The sequence below is a fragment of the Tiliqua scincoides genome, chromosome 1 (genome assembly GCF_035046505.1).
Source record: "Tiliqua scincoides isolate rTilSci1 chromosome 1, rTilSci1.hap2, whole genome shotgun sequence".
Lineage (NCBI taxonomy): Eukaryota > Metazoa > Chordata > Lepidosauria > Squamata > Scincidae > Tiliqua > Tiliqua scincoides.
The window spans coordinates 46,139,238-46,158,694 of NC_089821.1; the positions used below are offsets into that span (position 1 = coordinate 46,139,238).

The window sequence follows — 19,457 nt, forward strand, 5'->3', positions numbered from 1 at the left end:
TTTTTAAAAAGACTGTGTGTAAGGCAGGTAGCCAAACTTTTCAGCAGGAGGGCTGCATCAAATATCTGGCACTGTGTCGAGGGCTGGAAAAAACAAAGTTTTAATTTAAATAAATTTGAATAAATGTATATTATTTTTATATATCTATAATGTATACTATTTATATTAACTCTGAATAAATTTTCACACCAATGAATTAGGGAAAAAAACCTCTGAAAGGCTAGAAGCACCACAGACCTAGTTCCATGATTTCTCCCAACAGATAGGTTTCTTCCTGACCCCAAACAGAAGAAATTTATTTTTTAAAAAATCTCTGAAAAGACAGAGGCTTACAGACCTGATTCTATCAAACCAGCCAATAAATACAAACAGCACACATATTAATGGCTGCTCCCCCCACCCCAAGAAGATTAAATAGAGAAATAAGTAAGAGGCAACAAACACATGAAACATCTCCAAAGAGAGTAAATCACAGATTGAGACATAACCGCATCAGAGACAAGGAAAAACATGGAAAGCTTGGGAATTTGATTTCATCAGACAGCAAACCAATTTAGCTCATGGATCTCATGGACACACTCTTCCCCCCCCCCCCCCAAAAAAAGAAAGTAAAGCACAAATTGAGACATAACTGTATCAGAGGCAAGGAAAAAGGAATTTGTGGTCAACAAACAGAAAGAGGAAACCAATTCGGCTCTAGAAACAGAAGTAAATAAAGAGAAATACATATGCCCATGGCTGCCCACACCCACGAGAATCAGCAAAAGGGGTGCAAACAAGGAGAAATAAATATTTTACCTGAGGTTTCTGCAATCACAGTCCTGGTTTCAGACTCCCCACATGGAGCCTCCTACCTACTGGCAATGCACTGCAAGCTGTGGCTAGTCCCCACTGCTCTCACGCTCCCACTCAGTTCCTCTATTTGGGGCGCAAGACAGTGGTTGGCGAGAAGTTGTGGCTGAAGGCATGCTGGTGGCAGAACAGGACTCCCTCCGCTGCTTGCCGATTCACACATGTGAAGCAGCAGCAAAGCAAAGGCCTATCCTGCTTTATGCAAGACTTTTTACAGGCCTTGTGCAAGCTTGGCCTGCAGCTCATGTTGGGCAGTTGCAGGCCAGCATAGGCTCCAGCAAATCTCCAGTGGGCCAGAGGCTTGTTGGAGAGTAGGAGTTACCTACAGGTGGGATTGGGGATCCCCCAGGGCTGCAAATGGCACTCCGGCCAGGCACCCCAGTGTAAGACATACACTGGAAAACTAGGAAATAAATTCCCACTGAAATCCATTGTTACTTCCAAGGAAATGTGCTTGTAAGGATGGCAGATTACCGCTTTGTCACACCTTGGGTTATATCCAAGACAGATCTGCAAGCTCTGAGAGATTTAGGGAATTGGTTCATATTAGGCTGTACTGGTACTCATAGTAGAATCAAAGTACTGTCTATAGACTACAGTGCTCAAACATGTTGATAGAAATTGCTTAGAAAAAATTTCAATACTATCATATGTTAGGAGCATAACCTTGTGTACAGAACTTTTTCATTGCTCTTGAATATTACAAATTTAAAAATAAAGCTTTAACCTCCATTTGGATACATACTTCAATAATTACTCCCTTCTCTAGGAGGCTCTGCTTTTTTGCAGTCATCACAAAATAGTGAGTACTATCTTTATAGTAAACAATGTTCTCCAGGTCAATGCCTAAGGAAGAAAAGAAGACAATTTTGTAAGGGGATAGGGGCAGAAGTGTCCACATACCAAAACATTCACCTTATCTATGTGTTTAATTGATATTCAACACGTTTGGCACAAAGTTCTTTTTTTTTTTTTTTACAGGGCCCAACACAATTGTAATGAGAGTAACTTGCTTCAAAAGGTCCAATTAAATTAGCTTACAATTAAATTTAATCTTCTCACTTTTAACTCAGATTATATTATGAATTAGAACCTGAGGAGCTAGTCAACATGATTCTCCAGTCATGGACAATAGTAGCTTTGAAAGGTCATCACAAGAATGGCATACTGTTTATTTCAACACAGTTCTTATTGATTTGAATAGGCTCATATGCACAATACCTCCAGTACTGCACACTTAAGAATCTACAGTGATGCCAACTAAAAATGGAAATGTGTAGTTTTTAATTTATTTAAAGAATTTATACCCCATCTTTCTACCACACTCAAGGCAGCTTACAAAATAAAACACCAATGCAATTGTAGATAAAACAATACTAAAACATTAACATAAAAATAAAACACAACAAACCCAATGGATCATAATTAAAATTACATTTCATTAAAAAGCACCAGTCCCCCTGATATCAGCATTCAAGTTTCCCTAAATGAAAAGGTCTCAAGATGCTGCCATAAGGACTCCAAAGACGGAGGAGGGGAAAGAATTCCAAGGGGAATTCCAAGGGGAAGGAATTCCAGAAATGGGGCGCCACCACTGAGTAGACCCTATTTCTTGCCGCCAGGCCCCTCACCTCTGATGGTGGCAGCACAGTTAAAAAAGGCTTCCTCTGATGAACTGAGAGGACGGGTAGATTTATAAAATCATGATACATTTATAGCCTTGCTTTCTTGCCTCACTTTCTCAGATTGGAACTGTACTTTCACATGAAAGTAACTTTGGAAAACTACATAGGACTGAAATAAGGCCACAATTGGGTCCAGAAACAGGCCAGGAAGTGGATCCAGTTTTGAAACATGCTTATAATCATACAGCTAGATGACCAAAGCAAAAAACTTTGAATCAACTTCATCACACAAAATCTTCTGATTTCTCTCCAGTTTCCAGAAATCTGGAAATATTAGAAGCAGCTCTTAAGTGACACTGTCCTTTTTGTTGGCTTGAAAAAATTCAGGAGAGTAGGCTTCCCATACGAAACATATAATTTAGATTGCATAAAGTTTGACTTGAAAAGTAATAGCACAGAAAATCAATCATTTGAACCTGCCTCAAGCAAATAGAAACTAAGCACATCCACTAAAATATATTTAAAAACCATGCAATGAGAAGTTTTCCCAGTTTAATTAATGTTGAGAAAGGCAAAGTAAGCTAAGAAAGAAACACTCTAGGCACCAAGACAAATCTCTGCCTGCTATCTAATGCATAAAAACATTAGGATAGAAACTGATGCCGTGCCAACCCTTAGGCTAAATGCACATGTGAATAAAATTAAATTTATCTCCCTCCACTTGTCTGAAATCAGCAATTTGCCATAATTCATTCGAATAATTGGGACAACATAGCTGCTGTAAAATAAGTTTCACTGACTTATCTGCTACAGTATACTTCACTTCACTATACTTAAAAGGAGAACGGGTGACCCACCTGTTTCTTCTTTCAGATCTTGGAAGAATTTCTGATTGAAGATGAAAGCAACACCACTGATCTCTTCCACCTTAGCCTCTGCAGTTGTATTTCTGTTTATGAAGTTGGCAGTGATGGCAATAGCCAGCTTTCCACGAAATTCCTTCCTCCTGAAACCTTAGACAAAAAAGAAACACACCAGCATTTACCTGTCAAGTCAGCTCAATTTAAAGCCTTTTGATAAAAATTAAACTGTTATCACCCTTCCATGAAGCAATTTTGATTGCCCACTAGCTCACTGTTAGCCAATCACAGCAGATAAAACTTTAGGGAACAGTTTCTAATAAATTCCAAGTCCTACAGTACATCTTTCTCTCTCCCCCACCCCCCTGCTAGGAGACTTTTTTCTCTCTCCAATATGGTTTGTGTGTTCATAAAGTTAGTATTATCAAAGCCTCTAAATAAGTGGTTCTCACACATTTAGCACTGGGACCCACTTTTTAGAATGAGAATCTGTTAGGACCCACTAGAAGTGATATCTTGACTGGAAGTGACATCATCAAGCAGGAAAAAATTTTTAACAATCCTCAGCTGCAATTCTACCCACATTTACCCAGGAATAGGTCCAATTTGCTATCATATACACAATAGCCTGTTTCCCCAAATGCAGTCACATACCATGGTAGTATCAAGTTTAATAGATTAAAAATAAAATATTGAAATGAATGGGGATCCACCTAAAATTGGCATGTGACCCACCCGGTGGGTCACGAACCATAGTTTGAGAAACACTGCTCCAAATGCTACTATTGTGCACACACTCTTTCTACCGGCAAAATTGATTCTTGGTGCCATTATTGCCTACTTTGACTACTACAACTACCTGTTTTCTGTCCATTCGCTGTCTGCTGAAACTACATTTGCTACAGGTAGCCACTTTGCCCCTAGAGCAGTGTTTCTCAAACTGTGGGTTGAGACTCACAAGGTGGGCACAAGTCAATTTCAGGTGGGTCCCCATTCATTTCAATATTTTATTTTTTATATATATTAGACTTGATGCTACCATGGTATGTGGTTACATTTGGGGAAATGTTAAAAACCTGTACTTTTAATATGCTACTATGCATATTATTTTAACAATGATAGTAAATGGGACTTACTCCTGGGTAAGTGTGGGTAGGATTGTCAAAAATTTTCCTGCTTGCTGATGTTACTTCTGGTCATGACATCACTTCCAGTGGGTCCTAACAGATTCTCATTCTAAAAAGTGGGTCCCAGTGCTAAATGTGTGAGAACCACTGCCCTAGAGACAAAATTACCCAGCTTAATTATGTTATACCACAGTATCTCTCTGTTGACATCCCTGGCATTCCTTGACACCCAATACAAGCTTAATACAAGGGGGGCCCCCATACCTGAAGATCCTATATTTGCGGTTTCAGTTAACTGCAGATCAGATTTGTGCCCTATCTGGTGGTGAGCGGTGTTCCCCTCACCACCAGAGGGTGATCTGAGCCCTGTGGAGGCTGCACGCGTCCACCCGCAGCCTCTGAGGACCTCAGGATGACTGTTACAGAGAGAAAAACATTACTTCCATTTTTATCATAAAGTTTTATTGGAAGTAACTTTCTTTTTTCTGTAACTTTTTTCCCCTCTGATGATGGATGTGCTCAGAGCATCCTTGCCTTTAGAACACAGCCCCCCTCACCTCCATAGAGTGGGTACCTGTAAATTCAGCTATCCGCGGGGGGTTCCAGAATGGAACCCTCCCATGGATACAAGGGCATGCCCATTACTCACCTTCAGACCTTCAAGGCACATGTTTTATGTCATGCTTAAGTGCTCCCATTTTGTGACCATTTTCCTAGTCTACCGCCCTTCTTTGTGCTTTAAAAACTGTTCAGGGCGAAGGTACCAAATACTTAAAAAGCAGCAAGGGAGCCCATCTTCTTCTCTCTTGCTGCCTTCTAAGGATGCTACTTATTTCCTGATTTGCTTTGATGGTTTATCACTTCCATATTTCGAACGCCTCCTTAAAGTCTCTTGACATTTCACTCTTCTGCTAGTGCCCAATACTGCTAGCCCACTGCACACCAACAACAAGGTACTGCTCAAACTACCAATGATGCTCAGCTGCATGATTCTGCCTTAATGTTTGCCTTCCAGTATTTTTTAATTGCATTTAAGGGTAGGAGGAGTTAACTAATTTTTTTCCCAGTTTGTCCACTTAAATTGACACCCTCAGACAGAAGACAGTCTCAAGATCAGACAAATGTTAGGAAGGAAAAGGACTCTCTATTGAACCACTTTCCCACCTACTGATCCGAGGCAGTTTGGTATTAAAAATATAAGAGCAGCTCTGCTTCATGTGCACCTTAGAGCCACTTTACATCATAAAGCAGTTTAGATTTTTCCTGTAACAAAACAAGTTGGGCAGAAGAGATGTACGTATATACTTGGACACAGAAGTTAAACGTGAAACATGGTCCACAGCACCCTGATATGTGTGGAGATACATATCCCTTCATAACCACCTCTACTGTGGCAAACGTCCAGATTAGAAATCCTTCTCCTTGCTCCTCCTGACTCTTTGACTCATCTATCCTTCAACTCTCCTGCCCAGTAGAAATATCCATGCCTCCTTTGAGGTGGGATTGATCCATCTGTGTAGATGTGTTTGCGCAATACCCATATTGTGCTTGGGAAGGTGTTGCTCCCTAGAAGGGTTAGGCTGTAAATTCCTGACAGGCAGCATGGCACTACTTGATAAAGTAATGTCAAAAACGTGCCTAATTAAAACCAATGGGAGATAATATATAATTAGGTTGTTCATGTGAGATGAGCAGAGCACTGTAGCTGGTGTCTCACCAAGATAACCAACGCAGGGGGTTGGAATTTGGCTTAATTATTATTCTCTAGCTGATGCAACAGGATCTTCCTTCTAGTTGTTTATTCTCTCAGATCCTTTTACCAAAATGACTACTTTTGAAACCAGCCATCTCCTCCTAAAGAATCCCTCAAATATCCTCACTCAATACCAGAGTCATGATGTGATAATTATTTCAAGTACACAGAGCTACTGCATGACCCACAAAATGTAACCTTGCAAAAGTGTTTTTGCCAGTCATTATACAACCTAGGAAAGCTGAAAAGATGGCATAATGACACTATCCAAAAATGCACAGCCATGAGGTTCCGTGAACCAGCACTGAAATGATTTTTTTTAAATGTAACAACTTTTTCTCCAGGAATAAAAACTATAATTTAAAAAAAATCATTCATTATCCAACATGAACCAAGCCCATTGCTATGGAGTTGCCTGCCAATTTGAGTTTCAGCATCACTTACAACATACCTTCCAAAGTGTTTCTTCGGCCATCAGCACCAATAATGACATCAAATTCAAATTCTGACAAAGGATGATCAACTGGAAGAAATTCAGCCCGCCAACCTATTTCTGAAAAGGATAAGTTAATCAGCCAACACACAATTGGACGCTGTGGATAAACCAAATCAAAAAACTCAGAAAAAGCCCCACCTAACGTTGCATGAATCAGCTCTGACTGACACTTCAAGGAAGCTCACATAAAGACTTTCATAAATTCAGAGACTGTTGTCACAAACCCAATAGATTTGTCATACTCAAGATCACACTGCAGGGATTACATTAACAAGCAGGACTAGAACAGCCTGTTTTCATGCTAAACTTGGTCCGACTACCATTACCAAACCACTTTCTTTAGAGGTCCTAAGGATTCAGTCAGGAATTTAACACCCATCCAATGTAGCAACTGGACAAGGCAAGGAAGATTATGAAAAAGGGGGAAAAATAGTATTTAGCTTAGCACATGATATTTGCTTCCATATAATATGTCACATACCAGGTTGTACAATTGGAAGAGTCCCAAAATGTCCCCATATTATAAGAAATGATTCAGACTGGGCTTATGGAAGTTTCACTATAAGAGCAAAGATAAGCACTATAAACATGCATGTGCATTCCATTTCTAGAATGAGTGGAATCATGTGAATGAGACTCATTCATGCTAGATTTCATTTGTTACAAAACAAAGTGTGCTGCAGCCAATTTGAAAACTAACTTAAATTTTTAAAAGAGTAGAAATTTCAGCAGGGTGGGATAATAATGTACAATCAGGATACAAACCATATGATTTGAGTGCCCGCTGCAGTTTCGCAGCATTTCACATGCACCTCCTTATACACTATTTCGAAGATGAAACAAAGGCCAAGCTCACCCATTCATCACAATGTGTAGTTTGGCCCTAACTTCTAACATTTGACTTAACTTAACTTAACTTCAGTCAGTAGTTGGAACAGGAGCAAAGAAACTAATTTCCTGCTAGTACCACTCTGGTGTCTTCTCAACATAAGCAGAGAGTTATATAATATATAATTTTCCAGTTTTACTGCTATTAGTGCATTCCTGCTTCCAAAGATGAAAAAAAGAAAGGAAGCAGAGCAACTTGCTGGTGGTACTGTGTCCCCCAAAATTGTAAATGAACAGATTGGTCTGTTCATTTAACCAAAACCTGATTGAAATTACTTTTCCAAGCACCTGTAACTGTAAAAAATAATCCCAAGTAGCAATGTGTATTGGTTTCCTCAAATTTTAGTTGAATTGATGCATTATGTATGCCCTCTGAATTTATGCTCAAATAGGACCAGAGTGGTAGATTCATTTCTTTATTATCAGAGAACTTACAGGAAAAAATGGCTTAAGACAGTCAGCAGTGTAACCCCCACCTAGCTATATGCACGCAGCAAATCATTTCCACCAAGTCAAATTGATAGTTTTCTTTTACCAGCAATATAAGAGAAGTTTTTTTTTACCAGCAATATAAGAGAACAAAATCTTGTTTCCTTGCAACTCAGAAATGCTGTTTACATAGAAGTAAAAGCAGGAATAGCTCAGAGGCACAGCTTTGCCTCACTACTGTAAGTAGTGAAGTTGCTACTTCCAACAACTTATGGGTGTGGTTCCAGCTCTTAAACTAATATCCAAAACACAATCTTTATCAATGCCAATAATCTATGGCAGACAGAGCATATACTACTTCAATTACAATTATTTCATATAAATTGTATCAAATGCTGTGTCTAAGTCTGCCAAAGTGGCATATAAACCAATCTTTTTAGGATGGTACATTTAATAAATACATATACAAGTTCAAAGCAATTAAAATTAAAAAAGCCTAAACAAAAGGTATATTAATGAAGCTGTTATATAGTAAATGAAACAGCAACAAGTAAAAAAGATGTGTACATATTTAGAAAAAATACTTTCATAACATTTAAGCTGGTTTTCTGGGCAATTTTTTTTAAATTATAAAGTGCATTATACTTTGATTTTCTTGATCTTCAGGAGGTTCCAGAACTTTCACAAATTCTAAATTCACATGAATTTCCACTCCCAACATAAGCGCAACTTTGAAGAGTATAAGCTGAAGCTGCCTAATACCTGTACAAGACAAACAAAATGAATAAAGTTTTAGGATACACATTAAATATGTGAACAATGTTCCAACACAGTAATCTTAGAGGGACAGAGAAACTTCTTTTTCTTAATAGAATGAAAGCCTTCAGAAGCAAAAGCACCTCAACTTTGCTATTTCCTGCATAGTCAGTTGATTTTCCGTTTCATTTTCTTTATCAGGAGCATTACTGGATGGTACACCAACTTGTTGCATTAACGCAAGGATCTTGTTAGTATCCATCACATCAAGGATGTATATTCCTGACCGTTATATTTAGCAACAGATTAAAAGTTTGCAATAAATAAATCAAATGCTATAGAAACTCTATAAGTTGCTAACTTATACAGGTCCAACCTTGTTATACACAGATATTTTACACACAGATTTGACTCAACACGAATGGCTACTACAAATGAGAAGGAATATGCTGATCCCTGGAGAAGGGGGAAAATGCATCTCTTTAAAATCACAGTTTAAAAAACTGCTTTTTACTTTTGTAGAGAGACTCATGCAAGTGATTACAGGTATAACCTAATTATCCACAGATTTTTCTATCTCAAGACAATGAGAAGGGCCCTTTAAATTAAAGGAAAACAGTCCTTTAACAATAGCCTCCTTAATGTGAGAGAGGGCAGCCAGCTGATAATCCATAAATCATTCTCTCTGTACAGGCACTCAATCAAAGAAACCCCTCCCTTCCCCCTGAGCATGTGAAAGAAAGATACTCTCTGCTCTGGAAGGGAAGGGTTCACTTAGATGGCCTTTCTAAGTGCTTGAAGAGAGACTGATTCAAGGATTGTCTGCTTAATTACTCTGTCTGAACATCACAAAGGTCTGCAAGACTATTTTTAAAGGGACATTTTTAAATTGATTTGCTTTAGTGCAGTTTTTTTTTTTGCCATCCAGGTGAGTTCTTGGAACAGAACCCTTGGGAATAATGAGGCTCAACCTGTACTTAGACTGAACACAATTTCTATTTTTCAAAGTCATTTGGTGGTTATATTGTTAAACCAGTAGCTGTTTGGCATGGCAACCAGCTTAATCCATATTGATCATGACAATACCATCTGGCTCAGTTGACAGTTTTTATATGAGGGATACAGCAAATGGCAGTTCTGAAACATATCAGATAACTACTTGACATAAGAAATTGCCATCTAAAAACAGGCCTCAAAAATAATCAGTATTGCCAAAATAAAAGTTTAGTAGAAAAAGTTCTCAAAACACAACACTTTCTGCTTTCAAGTAAACGTTCAGCAATAGAACCCAACCAGCCTTTTAAAGCTTATATGTGAAGTTTAAAAATAAACTCTATTTACTTAAGCTGGATGAAAATTGGCATCCAGGTTATACCAAAACTAATTTTTTAAAAATAGTAGGAAAGAGGCTAGAGGAGACCGGGTTATAATATTATACTAACTACCTGTTGGTGCATCTATTCCATCTTCTCCCAGAAGAACCTAGAACTGGCTATGAATGCACTGTGATATTTTGTCATACTATATGCCAACAGTTGAAAACCTGCACAATCTTAACTTGCTTGCACACAATTGTGTAGTTAACTGCAGCCAATACTTCTGCCATATCATTGCAAAACATTCACTATGTGCCCTTGTGTAATGTGTACCTTTTCAGAGAACATGACTGCCATCACATTTCATAGCCACCATACTTACTGATATGATCAATAGATCCTGCACAGAACTTTCCATAAAACTTTTTTGCTCCCAGACTTCGAAGGTCATGAATTGTAAAAGGCCAGAGATGAAGAACGTTATTTCTTGAAAAAGTATCCCGCTTCTCCACAACAACAACTTTGGCTCCAAGAAAAGCAAGTTCTATGGCAGTCCGCAAGCCACAAGGGCCACCTCCAATAATCAAACACTGCAGGAAGGGGAAAAAATAAATTAGAACTCTGGAAACAGATTCTAAAATTGGTATATTCCTTAATCAGCCACAAGGGCCACCTCCAATAATCAAACACTGCAGGAAGGGGAAAAAATAAATTAGAACTCTGGAAGCAAATTCTAAAATTGGTATATTCCTTAATCAGTAGAGAACATCAACAATATTCTGAAACATTCAGACAAGTTCCCCACACTCATTTGTTTTCATGAGAGCCAAGAAAGTTCACCTTGTACCTGGGAACCTATGTGCACTTATTCAGAAACCAGCACATCAATTCAGGCTGCCCAGGAGGGTGCCCAACAAGATGTTCTTGTCTCTTCACCAATTATGGAAGTCTCTTCCTCTTATCAATCTCCAAGCATTTATTAGACTTGATGCTACCATGGTATGTGACTGCATTTGGGGAAATGTTACACATCTGTACTTTTAACAAGCTACCATATATATGCTTTTAACAATGATAGTAAATGGGACTTACTCCTGGGTAAGTGTGGGTAGGATTGCAGCCTAGGATTGCTAAAAAAATTCCTGCATGATGATGTCACTTCCAGTAAGTTCTGACAGATTCTCATTCTAAAAAGTGGGTTTAGAAGCTTTCATTCACTAGCACTAGTGATCTGACTATAAATTAGCCTCATAAAAGGAACTTCCTATGCAAAACAAGAGGTTACATCAATGCTATAGAAAGGCAATGACTGATGAAGCACCCTCTGTAATTAATTCAGTGAACTCTGGCTCTAGGTAGGAGTTGCTGAAATGGACAAACACCTAAAACAGTTTGTATAGTATGTCAGATGAAACAGCCAGAGCAACAGCACGTGGGTGACCAGATGCTTGATAAACGATGCCATCTGTGGTGGACTGACAATGGACTCAAGTCATTTGGGCACCCTATAAACACCCATGAAAGAAATATGTAATTGTCTTATGCTGGCTAACCAAGCATTTGTACTTGGGGCAAAGCAAAATTAGCAACTCTACACCATAAATTTATGCTTTCAAGGGCCAATAACCACTTCAAATGTGCTTTGGAGAAGCATATTAAAATTGCTTCATCTTGAAACATGCAGACCAGAAGTTTGGCCACATGGTGAAGCAAAGAGGTGACTGCTTCAATTTTGAGTAGGCTTCGCCATGTGCCCTAGCAACACTCAAAGAGCATGAACACGGCTTATGTTAACTGACTCAAGGTCTTAGATTTCAGTTCTTAAACTGGATGATTAGTCTGTTTAAACCATATACTTAGAAAAATGGAGCATATGTCACCTTCACCCACACTAAACAAAGGCAATTTTATTTTGTGAAAACACACTATTCCTTTTGTCAACTGTCACCCTAGATCTACAGAACTGAGTGCAGCTGTATGAGTAGGAAATAAAGCTCTTTTTACCCCTTGAACAAATGAGCAGCATAGATGCCTTTGACAAGAAAGTAGAAAAGGGTACATCTGGACTGAAGGAGAAGGGAGTAGCATGGCATATCAAGTTTGCTGAGTTTATGAATCTTGGAATCAGAACAAACATCAGACATAGAAAGTAAAGGATCAGATAGAGATGACTTCCACTTTGCCACCTGGCCACACAACATGAGCATTTCATAGCAAGAGTCTCAAGCAGCAATCAATTTTTGCATGTAAATAATTTGCTGCTACTGTATATCAAGGAGATGCATTTAAACCAAAAACTGTCCTGAATAAATACACTTCCATCATTCTCATACTTGCTTTCTCTCAAGCCTGAAGGTAACGCTGTAATAAAAGCTGTCCCATTTACCATTTCTTAGACTTGTTAGTGCTAAAATACTTTCCAATCATTTATTTCAGAATAAGGTGCCTGCTGTTGTCCTAAGAGAATGGATCAATTGGCCTAATTATGTGGGTGAACAAGTTCCAACCCAGATGCTACTGAGGCTGGGAGAGCAGTACTGTTGGCAGGGGCCTGGGTAGTTTCTCAGAACATACTGTTATGATTAACATGAGAACTTTGAGCTCTGACAATGACATATTTACAATGGAACTCAACTGTTGTACACAAAAATATTTAGCTGCTCTCAACAAACGCATGCCATAAATGGAATAATGCACTTTGGGGGGGGGCCCAACCAACAATCTATGTGTATACACAAACACTGCCCTTTACACAAAGTGACTCATTCAGAATAGGCTTTCCAAAGAATGAACTTCATCCCTCCAAGTAGGGTCTTTTATTAACAATCTGCAAAACAGGCCAAAGAGCTCTGCCTGTTTCCAACAAAGAACTGCAGATAACAAACCTTTCAAAATCACAATTTGGGGTTACCAAGGAGCGACTTATTTATTGTTGCTTCTCTGCAGTTTGCTTTTTCATTTATTTCGAAAGCTTTCATACTTAAGTACAGTTCGTACACTGCAATGTGTCATCTTTGTTGAAATATTCTGTGAATTATTTATGTGAGATGCTATTTACAAAGTGACAATTTATTGCTTAAGATGATATAGACCAGGCATAATTTAAAGTGCTCATTATAGCCTATAAAGCATTCTAGGCTTTAGGAACTAGGTACCCAAACAATCACCATTCTCCATATGAATCCGCCCACACTCCTGAAATCATTGTGAGGCCATTTTGCATGTTCCATCACCACTGGAAGGTCAGCTTGTAGTAAAACATGAGAAAGCCTTTTCTGGCAAGGTGACGAGCCTGTGGAACTCCCTGCCATATTAGTCGACCAGCTAACTCTTCAAGCATTCCACAGAAAAACACACACCATTACGTTCCAATTGTCTTTACTGCATGGTATAACGATATTTTATGAAATTAATTCATCAAATTTCTCCCCAAAGAAGAATAGCTATGAAGCATCTAAAAGCAGAGAGCTATGTGAAAAGTATCTTTTGGGTACCTTCCCCCCATACTTTAAACACTACTATGTAGAAAATGGCAAGTTCTGGCAAAAGTCATACATTCTCAGTCAAAGATTCAAGACACTCTATTTCTAACTCAGTGAAAGTTTCTATTTTAGTAAATCATCCAGTCACTGGTCAACAAGTATAACCTAAAACCTCAATACCGTTTTCACTGTGAAAGAGAAAATATTAAATATTTCTAATTATAAGGCTATATGTCAAATCATAAAACAAAACACATCTAATCAACTTATAACAATGTTTTGAGTCCTGGTTAAGGCATCAGCCAACCCACACTTAGGGCACAATCCTAACCCCTTATGTCAGTGCTTTCCAGCACTGGCAAAGCAGTGCCAATGGGACATGTGCTGCATCCTGCAGTTGGGTGTCACTCACAGAGGCCTCCTGAAAGTAAGGGAATGTTTGTTCCCTTACCTTAGAGCTGCATTGCCCTTATGCCAGTGCTGGAAAGTGGGTTAGGATTGTGCCCTTAAACATATAATTCTACTGGGGGGAATCAATGAGCTTATTCCAAGCATTTACTACTATTTACTGGGTAAATAGAATAGAAACTGTGCTCTATAAAATATCTGTCTGCCTGGACACCCAGCTTTGTTGAAGAAAAACACAAGCAACTCTACAGACATCTTAGCAGATGTTTACTGACCTGTTAGAAGGTATGAAGGCCCCACCATAGAATTTTAAGCACATGTTAGACTATTAAACTATCGCATGAGGTGATCTATTCAACAGAAAGTGCTGTACAGGTGGAGCCTGTTTATCCGCAGATTTGGATTTGACTCAGTATGGGTCCACCGGACCTGCATTGGGTTAGACAACTGAATCCTCTGGAGGCGACCAGAGCTATGCTCTGGTCCTGGGCTGCATTTCCACTTCAGCTTTAATCCCCTTTCATTGCGCTTCATTCCCCTAATGCATTATTTGGAGGTTTGTAGTTTAACAAATCTGAGAGACATTAGAGTGGATATCCTTAACAAACTACAGTCTCCAGAATGTACTGATGTAATAGAAGTGCATTGAAAGGTGGATTAAAGCCGCAATGGAAATGCAGCCTTGGATAGGATGAGACTGATATGCCCAAATTTATTTTGTAATTTGTTTTGTACTAAATAGTTCATTTTGTCATGGCCCAGGGCCCCTGGGAGCCTGGGCCCTAAGGATTTTGCCCCCCTCCCCAGACTCGACTGTGAGCATATAAAGAATAGGGTCCTCTGGCTTAATCAAAAAAATGGAGGAATGAGTTATCAGGTTCCTGTTTTCCAAAAGCAGTGGTAATTAAGATACATACATTTTCTGAAGCGGTTTTCTAGAGGCAAAGAATGTTGCTCATGGGAGTGACAGTCTTCTCTGATTAAAACCTGCCTGACTTGCCTTAGAAAGTGCAACGCCACTTGATGTATTAGTGTCACAAAAAAAGACCACTTCCGCCCCCCCCCTCACTCCCAAGAATATTATGATGTTAACTCTGACAAACTTTGGAATGATGGGTGGCAAGCCACCACATAAGAGTGCTGAGTGGGGATCAAATACTCTCATATAGTATATGGGCATCGGGAAAGCTCCCGGTCCCTATGACATCCTAAGCGAAATCTTAACCAGCAACCCTTCTTGGTGGTCGGAAACCCTATCTAACCTTTTTACCCTAATTAATCAAACTGGCCTGTTCCCAGATTCTTGGCTCTCCTCAATTCTCATCCCTATCTTCAAGAAAGGTGACCCTTCCCACCCGGGCAATTACAGACCAATTAGCCTTCTTTCCTTTATAGGGAAGCTTTATTCTAAATATCTACTCACCAGACTATCATCTTGGGCTTTTTCTAAAGCCCTACTGGGTAGAGAACAAATCGGCTTCCGCCCAGGTGCTTCCACTGTCGATCATGTTTTTCTGTTTTCCTATTTGGCTGAGAAGTATTCTGCCCACCATGGTGCCAAACTCTTTGTGGCCTTTATAGACCTCCGCGGATCATTTGATTCTATTAACAGGGTCATGCTGTGGAACAAATTGGCCAGCTGGGGGATATATCCCCGTCTTCTTTTTTTAATTCGCCGCCTTCATTCATCTAATTTCTGTAAGGTTCGTCTTAATGGCCTGGGTACCACATCTGATAAAATTCCCATCAACAAAGGAGTTCGCCAAGGCTGTATACTCACCCCTCTTCTTTTCAATTTATTTCTGGCAGACTTACCCCCTTTCCTATCTAGCTGTCAGAACTCCCCTCCCTCCATTAATGGTGTCCCCCTTCCTATCCTTCTTTACGCAGATGACGCAATCCTCCTGTCTGTCACAAGATCTGGCCTAGGTCACTCATTGTCCTCTTGTCAAGATTACTGTTTATCCAACGATTTAATAATTAATTCTGAAAAAACCAAAATCTTGGTTTTTGCTAAATCCTGGGCCCTGCTCCCCTGGAAGATAGGTAATCTCTCCTTTCAACAAGTTCAAACTTTCAAATATCTGGGGATTACCTTTCATTTCTGTCACAGCTGGCTCCCTCACAGGAAATATGCTATTTCTTTATCCTCACTTCATTTAAATGTGATTGCTCATTTTCATTACTCTAGTGGCAATCAGTACGTTCCCGCTGCCTTTCACATTTTCAAAACTAAAATTCTTTCCCAACTGCTGTACCGTGCCCCCATTTGGATAGAGGCTGCGAATCAAGATCTGGACCAAGTGGCAGCCTCCTTCTTTAGATGAATTCTAGGGGTTCCCAATTTAATTAGGCCATCTACCCTTATGCTCGAACTAGGGATCCACCTCCCCTCTACCATCGCGTGGTCCCTCACTTTTAAGTTCTGGCTCCGCCTACACTTAAGTACTCATTCTGAGTCTCTTTTAAGAGATCTATTAAAGGACTCTTACGTCTCTAAGTGGTTCAAATTTATCGATTCCAAGCTTCTTTCGTTAGACCTGTCCCCCGAATCCCTTGCAGACATTAATCTCCACAGGGCCCACTCAATGATCAAATCTAAACTCTGGGAATTCAAATTTAACCAACTCTCTTCAAATCTCAACCCTACCTGTTCTCTCCAGTTTTTTGGCCTCCCCCCCTCACTTGGTCATCCTTTCAATTATTTCAGTAAGCTGTTTAACCCCATTAAGAGGAGAGCGTTTATGCTCGTGAGATTTAATATCTTCCCCTCAGCTATCCACTCTGGCAGATTCTCCAATATCCCACACAATCGCAGATTATGTCTTTTTTGTTCCCTAGAACCAGACTCAGTGGACCATATATTACTCTGTTGCCCGGCCCACCAATCTCTCCGAGATACATACTTGAAACCCCTGCTGTCCTCTTTTTCTGGTACTTTTACTGACCCCTTACTTGTCCTCTTGGGTGACAATTCTGTGGTCACTACCAACGCAGTAGCAGAATTTCTCTCCGCAGTTATTAAGCTAAAACCCCCACCTTGATCCTATTCCCCTCCTAGTTTTCCCCCTTTCTATCCCTACCAGTTCCCTGCTGCGACTTTCCCTCTCGGCAACACAGCCACTGCACTGGCTACTGACTGTTACTGCTATTTATTGTTTTAATGCCAATAAAGGTTTATGGTATGATAGTATATGGGCATTACGGGATAATAATAAAGGCACAACAGTTGCTAGGTTAGCAGCCAAGTATCTTTGTAGTGCTGATGTAGCAGCCCCTGTGCCTCTGCCATCAGGTGACATCTGTAAGGATGTCTGGTCCCTTTTAATCTCTGGTCAGCCATGGTGGTTTCTTGGTTTCCATCACACCACCCACCAGCCTCAGCCCAAAACCAGTGTGTCTAGAAATCCTTGTTTAAGATGCTCAGGTCTAGTTTTTAAGGCCCTTTAGAAAGAAAATTATAAGTTCCTGAAACCATTTGATGTGTAACAATATGCATAATTATACCTGGCAAACAGGATATGTAGGTAAAATAGTACCCTCAGCCTCTGGTGCACATGAATAATTGAGATATTTCTTGCTCCTGATGGCTGGTGTGTGACTATTTTTTGTCTTCCAGCAGCAGTTTTCTCCTAGAATCCCCAACAAAAGTTTATGCCTTTAAGTTTTGGAAAAGTGATTGCATACAGGATCTGTTGGAGGAAACCCTGCCCAGTAAACCTGGGTTGCTGCTTGCTTAATCAAAGCCCTCACTTGGATGAAATACAAATCTCTGCCATAGTATTTTTCTATGCTTTGCATTCTGCTTCAGCATGTGAAATTCTCCTCTTAATAGAGGAGAATCTCCTCTGCTCTCAAGTATTAACTAAGTAATGTTCATTATAACATAAAGATGTTAATTCACTTTAAGACAGTGTTGTGTACTGCCTGTTCTTCCTTTGATTATACAGGTGGGGCCCCGGTATCTGCGGGGGATCTGCTCTAGGATCCCCCCATGGATACTGAAAACCACAGATAATCAAATCCGTGATTGTCAGTCCTCCGAAGGGGACAGGAACTGTGCTCTGGTAACTTCCGGAGGGCTTTCTGAAGTCTGCAGAAGCTGGATGCCTCTGCAGGCTTCAGAATGGCCTGAAAAATACGCAACTTCTGGATTCAGTTCTCAGAAGTGACTACTCTTCTACTTTGGGGGAAGTTTGATATCTCCTATTACTATCTACTGCGCTTTCCCAACTGATCTCCACATTTCCCGTGTTTTAAAATTCACCTATTTCCATAGTTTATTGCTCATAAGCAAGCAAGCAAGAAATGCTGTGAGCCAAGAGCTGTCACTAGACTCTACACAAAGTAATGACTCAGTTCTGACTCTGGTCCTAAAATGCTTGTTAGCCTAAAATGCTTGTTAGCAAAAAACTGTGAGCCACCCCTGACACAGTGCCTGGCTCTCTAGTGCCCTAGTCCTTGAAGACCAGACAGAACTGGTCTGCGTTATCTTGCCAAAGCAACAATAGGAGGGGTAAAGGGGATGTTTGAATTTGGCAGGGATGGAATTTTACAGGACCCTTTGTCTATGCTTGTCTATGTTTGAAAAAGCTGGCTGCGTCTAGCTACACTTGCGCATGATCTGAGGCAACTGGCTTCCTTGTTGTCGTTTTTGTACCAGCAATAAACAAGCTGTTTTCTGCTATACTTACCCTCAAAGTGTTAAATTGGGATGTAGCACTCTGGGTAACGAACCTCATGCTGCCTTTAGGCGAGTCAAAGGCAACAAAAGAAAGAAAGAAAGAAACCTATAAAATCAGAGGTCCTACTGAAACCTGCTGCCATGGGAAGAAACAGGACTGGTAATGTTAACATAAAGACTACTATGCCCCACAATCCAGCTGTCTCACTACCACTGCTATTCAACAGGTGACCATTTTCCCTCCCTCTCAAGACAGGCAACTATTTGCTGAACTCAAACTGTATCACACTCTTCCTAAATGCTTTAGTTGTTTTGTTTTTATAAAGCAAGCAAGCACAGAATATGAAGTCTCTTAAGTCTGTTGACATGCATACAAGCAGCAGATTGTACTCTTCTGATAACATGCTGTGCTTGACATAAAACAGACACACTACAGACCAACCTCCAGAAAAGGCCAATTTGTGCTTAGCAGTGGCAAGGGAAGCAAACCAGGGCAACACCTGAATTGACAGAGGCCAACAATAGTTTTCATGCTCACAGGAGCTCTTCTTGATTTGGGATGCAAGTCTATGCACCTTTCTAGCAAGCACATCTCCCTGAAATCAGTGAGACTAACTTTTGAGTAGACTCGTGCAAGATTGCACTGTCAGATATTAAAAAAAATGAACTGACATACAGAGAGCAAGGGAAATATTTTCTCCAAGCAAGGGGGGGGGGAAATCTTAATGAATTATAATTCTAGTTATTACAATTCAGGATGAAGTTTGCATATAAAATTTGA

The 19,457-nt window shown here is 39.9% G+C and overlaps 1 protein-coding gene across 7 annotated transcripts in view; it reads right to left on the reverse strand.

The window, feature by feature from the left end:
- The window catches only part of MICAL2 (microtubule associated monooxygenase, calponin and LIM domain containing 2), a 111,227-nt gene that overhangs the window by 44,017 nt on the left and 47,753 nt on the right, over positions 1–19,457 (reverse strand). For all 7 annotated transcript variants that reach the window (XM_066639115.1, XM_066639114.1, XM_066639120.1 and 4 more), the window contains exons 3-7: positions 10,485–10,692; positions 8,676–8,792; positions 6,669–6,770; positions 3,335–3,490; positions 1,598–1,698 (exon numbers count right to left, since the gene is read on the reverse strand). In XM_066639115.1, the coding sequence (XP_066495212.1) occupies positions 1,598–1,698; positions 3,335–3,490; positions 6,669–6,770; positions 8,676–8,792; positions 10,485–10,692 (684 nt within the window). The remainder of the gene's footprint in view (positions 1–1,597; positions 1,699–3,334; positions 3,491–6,668; positions 6,771–8,675; positions 8,793–10,484; positions 10,693–19,457) is intronic.